The sequence below is a fragment of the Quercus suber genome, unplaced genomic scaffold (genome assembly GCF_002906115.3).
Source record: "Quercus suber isolate HL8 unplaced genomic scaffold, Cork oak 2.0 scaffold_49, whole genome shotgun sequence".
NCBI lineage: Eukaryota > Viridiplantae > Streptophyta > Magnoliopsida > Fagales > Fagaceae > Quercus > Quercus suber.
In genome coordinates this window covers 1,843,787-1,848,156 of record NW_027069514.1, presented here as the reverse complement: position 1 = coordinate 1,848,156, position 4,370 = coordinate 1,843,787, and the positions used below count along the sequence as shown (strand labels likewise).

The following is a 4,370-nucleotide window of genomic DNA, read 5'->3' as shown; positions in this document are numbered from 1 at the left end:
GGGGGGGGGGGGGCTTGGCCCCCCACTCTTTTGTGTGGCTCCGCCACTGAATACAGCCAAAAAGAAGGGACCAAAAAAAAAAAAAAAAAAAAAAAATCAAATAACATGGTTTTAGATAAGCCATGAAATCAGCTAAAGAATAAGAACGTGGCTTGTTTAATTTGATCCTAGAAGACGAAGCTTACTCCAGGTGAGCCAAAAGTAAATGGGTAAAATATACAGTAATACTTTTTAAGCTAAACGAAGAAAAAAAAAAAAAAAACTGAAATTGATCATGTACAAGCCGACCATCAATTTAATTGGTAGCATGGCCGGTTTGTCCACAACTATAATCTTTAAATTTCTGTACTTCATTTATTTGAGAGTATAAATATTGACCTCATTATTAATTACTAATAAATTTTTTTTTTTTTTGCTGAATTATTAATTACTAATAATTAATCCCAGAGAGTCAAAATCATGCATACATAACGTAGTAGGAGAAAATCGATGTGCTTTCTAGTAAATTAGCCAGTACGCCGATAAGGGATTAATAAATAATAATAAATTGTGTGTTTCGGTTATAGGAAAAGTTGTCGAGGAACAGAACAGGCTAGTTATTGAAAAAATAAATAATAATAAATAAATAAAAAGACAAGAATCGGGCACAAGAGGAACAGAATAGTTAATTATCCCATGTTTTTCACATTTGTTTTCAACATTATTTAATGTTATATAGATTATTAAGTTTTTTTGGTTTCAAGACATTCAGTCTATAAATAGCTCTTAAAAGACTTGGTGAAGGTCACAAGAGAAAGCGACTATAAGAGAGTCTTTTCTTTGATTGGTAAGAAGTTCAGCAGATATGGGAATAAAGAATATTGGTTTGGTCATAGCATTATTCCTAGGTTTTTTGTTTCTGGATGGGCTGTTTCTTTGCATGGCTGATCACCACGAAATCACCTTTGATGTAAGTTTTCTTGCACTATACTGCTTGCTCCTTGTAAAAAACATAGACACTAATTGAAAACTTTATAATTTAATTGTATAGTAACAGGGACATTTACGATTCAAATCTTCTCATCTTTAACTATTGATGTATTAAAAATAAATAAATGAAGACTCAGTTTGCAATCTGCACGCAGTGCATGCAAGTGAAAGTCTCTGATCTTCGATGTGCCGAAAAAGTCTTGATTGTTTACATTTTTGTTTTTTTCATGTAAACTAAAGGATCCAATTGTGAAGGACCTGAATGATCTTGATGAATTTTCTTTTTTAAAATTATTTTTTCCTCTTTCTAATAGTGCATCATTTAAATATAAATATAAATATAAATCGTTTTTGCAGCTGGAGATGAAGCCTTTTAACAAGCTGTGTAACGGGACCATCAACAAATTGGTTGTGGACGACTTCCCTGGCCCACAAATTAATGTCCGCAGAGGCGATACGGCTTCTATTATTGTTAGGAACAACGAAGACTATAATGTTACCATTCACTGGTAATAACCTCTCTCTCTCTCTCTCTCTCTCTCTCTCATTGAAGACTGTTGTGATAATGCAATAAAAATTATAAGAAAATTTAAAATTAGAATAAAACTATTCAGATGAGACCAGCAAATCTTTCTCTCGTTTAAGAGATGTTCGAGCCATTTTATGATTGGCAAAGTTCATAATCCAGTACAAATGCAACATAGCTTTTATCTGATTTAATTGATCTTTCAGCACACAACAACTTGATTGAATTGTCATTAACTTAAGAAAATTATAAATTTACTACTAAGGCGAAAAGTCTTCCAAATAAATATATTTTCTTTATCCAAATACATTAAATTTTCACATTTATAATATTATTTGCAATATATGCGACAATTACACCGTATATTTTTATATATTGCTTTAATTAAGGGATCATGCCAATGTGTTTATTTGTATGATTGAGAAATATAACCCCCTAAAAAAAAAAGAGAAATATAACCATTTTTTATTTCATATAAATATTATTGTTCACTTCTAATTATTGTTCTTTATCATGGTCATTAATCAGTTTTTGATGTAGGTGAGAATTAAACCCAAGATCTCTTATTCAATCATCATAGATTTTAATAATTGAACTAACTGGAACTCACAAGTTGAAACTTAAAAAAAAAAAGTTTTGATCTCTTGGATGTTGGATCAAACCAACATTTGAAAGTTGAAGTTCTTAAAAACACCCCCTCAACCCAAAATAATAATAATAAAGAAAGTGATCATGATTTACCGGTAAACTGTGGGAAGCTTTAATTTTGGTTCATCATACCATAGAATTCTTTATATAGAGTGCATTAAGTTTTCCAACTGATTTCAAGTAAATAGTTGTATTGACCATTAAAACATAAACAATATTATTTTTTATAAGAACAATTATATTCAATACAGTTGCGTATTAGAATTTATTTAGGAAACATAACGCAATAGGTCTAAGAAACAGTAATTAAAATTTACAAAAATAAAAATAAAAAACAAGAAAAAAAATTTCTTTTTCTAGACATTACCATGTTGTTTTCAAAATGGCACCTAGCTAGCTAGCCATTAACAAATCAGCATTATGAAGTAAAGATGATATAAAAATTGATGAATTTCAACTCATACATTTCTTTACAGGCATGGATTATCACAACGAAAAAATCCATGGTCAGATGGTCCTGAGTATATTACACAATGTCCCATCCAACCAAAAAGTGAGTTCACTTATGAGATTAAATTTGAGGATGAAGAGGGAACTCTATGGTGGCATGCCCATAGTGACTGGGTGCGTGCCACAGTACACGGTGCCATTGTTGTTAAACCTGCTGAGGGAACAACTTATCCATTTGACGAGCCAGCAGACGATTTTGTAATCATACTCGGTAAATTAATTTCTGTCTGGAAATTTTGGGTCCAATATAGGACTGCGTTGAACATATACACACGTAGAAAATAAAAACATATTAACATTTATCTAAATCTTAACCTTACTTGCTGCAGGGGAATGGTACAATAGAGACATGAACTCAACGGTCATTGATACCTTGGAAATAGGAGGTGATCCAGACATATCAGATTCTTACACTATCAATGGTTTTCCAGGACCTCAAGACAACTGCCCTAGTGGTATGAAAGATTATATAAATATATAATTCCTATAAGAATCAACGATGTACCAGTCATATATATCATCATCAACTATTGCTAAAATAATCGAATGATAATTTTGCATAATATAGAATTAACATGACCCTTCAAGCACAGCACATGGTAGCTCCCTTTTTCGCTTATACTTGTTGTTGGAGATCGGTTTTGAGAAATAGCAAAAGAGTAAAGTCGTCATTAAAAAAGAAAAAATGATGTAGAGCTAACTAGAGATCTATGATTTGATATATTGTAGTTAGTACAAGAGATCGATACCCATTTAGCTAGGAGCATACAAAATTAATTTAAATTTTGTGTGACGACGACTCATCATAATTAATTAATTTGATGTTGCAGAAAGTGCATATAGTATTATTGTTATACATGGCAAGACATATCTTCTCCGCATAGTGAATGCGGCGATGAATGAAGAAATGTTCTTTGGAATCCAAGACCACAACATCACAGTGGTGGGTCAAGATGGCGCATACATAAAGCCCATAGACACCAGATACATCTTGATTACCCCAGGACAAACAATGGACGTGTTGCTCACAGCAGACCGTCCGTTTGGTTCCTATTACATGGTTGCTAGCCTTTTTCTGATTCAATGGCTTCGTACGATCCAAACGTAACTTCAGGAGTTGTGCATTACGGTGTGGAATCAGCTGTTAGTCCTAGTCCTATACCCACAAAGTTTTTTTTTTTTTAGTATTTATATTATTTACATTTTAAAAAATGTAGCATGTAAAAATTGAAGTTAGCCCCCCTCAAATTTTGAGTCATTTCAATGGTGCTCTTAAAAGAAAGAGAAATTATATTAAAATTATATAATTTAAGAGGTTTAACAAATTAAACTATGTAAAAAATGATAATTTTTTGTACATGTCTAATAGAAGAAATACATGACTTTTGTATGCTCATTAAAATTTAGAAGATGATAAATTCTCTTAGTAAATTAATTTTTATATGTGTGTGTGTAGAGTTTTATCTTAAATAATATATTAACATTACAACTTGGCCCCCCCAAACCAAAATTTCTGGCTCCGCCCCTAGCTGTATTCCTGTTCTACGATTCTCTCCTCCTTCCCCAATCATGTCAGTTGCCTGAAGAGACAAAAAGCATTCAACATCCAACCTTTAAAGGTTAAGCATGAAGGAAATTACAAATTTTCCTTACGAATTTGAACTCAAGTCTTACCAAGCTCAATCCACGAATGAATAATCCTATGAGTACTTATTTA

At 32.0% G+C, this 4,370-nt stretch overlaps 1 protein-coding gene across 1 annotated transcript; it reads left to right on the top strand.

Annotated features, from left to right (window-relative positions):
- Positions 1–794: 794 nt before the first annotated feature.
- On the top strand, positions 795–3,806 carry LOC112027055 (laccase-14). The gene is made up of 5 exons (XM_065771833.1): positions 795–949; positions 1,327–1,478; positions 2,620–2,864; positions 2,983–3,108; positions 3,484–3,806. Exons 1-5 carry the CDS (start codon positions 845–847, stop codon positions 3,759–3,761), a joined length of 906 nt encoding a protein of 301 aa, XP_065627905.1. The 5' UTR covers positions 795–844; the 3' UTR covers positions 3,762–3,806.
- Positions 3,807–4,370: the final 564 nt, after the last annotated feature.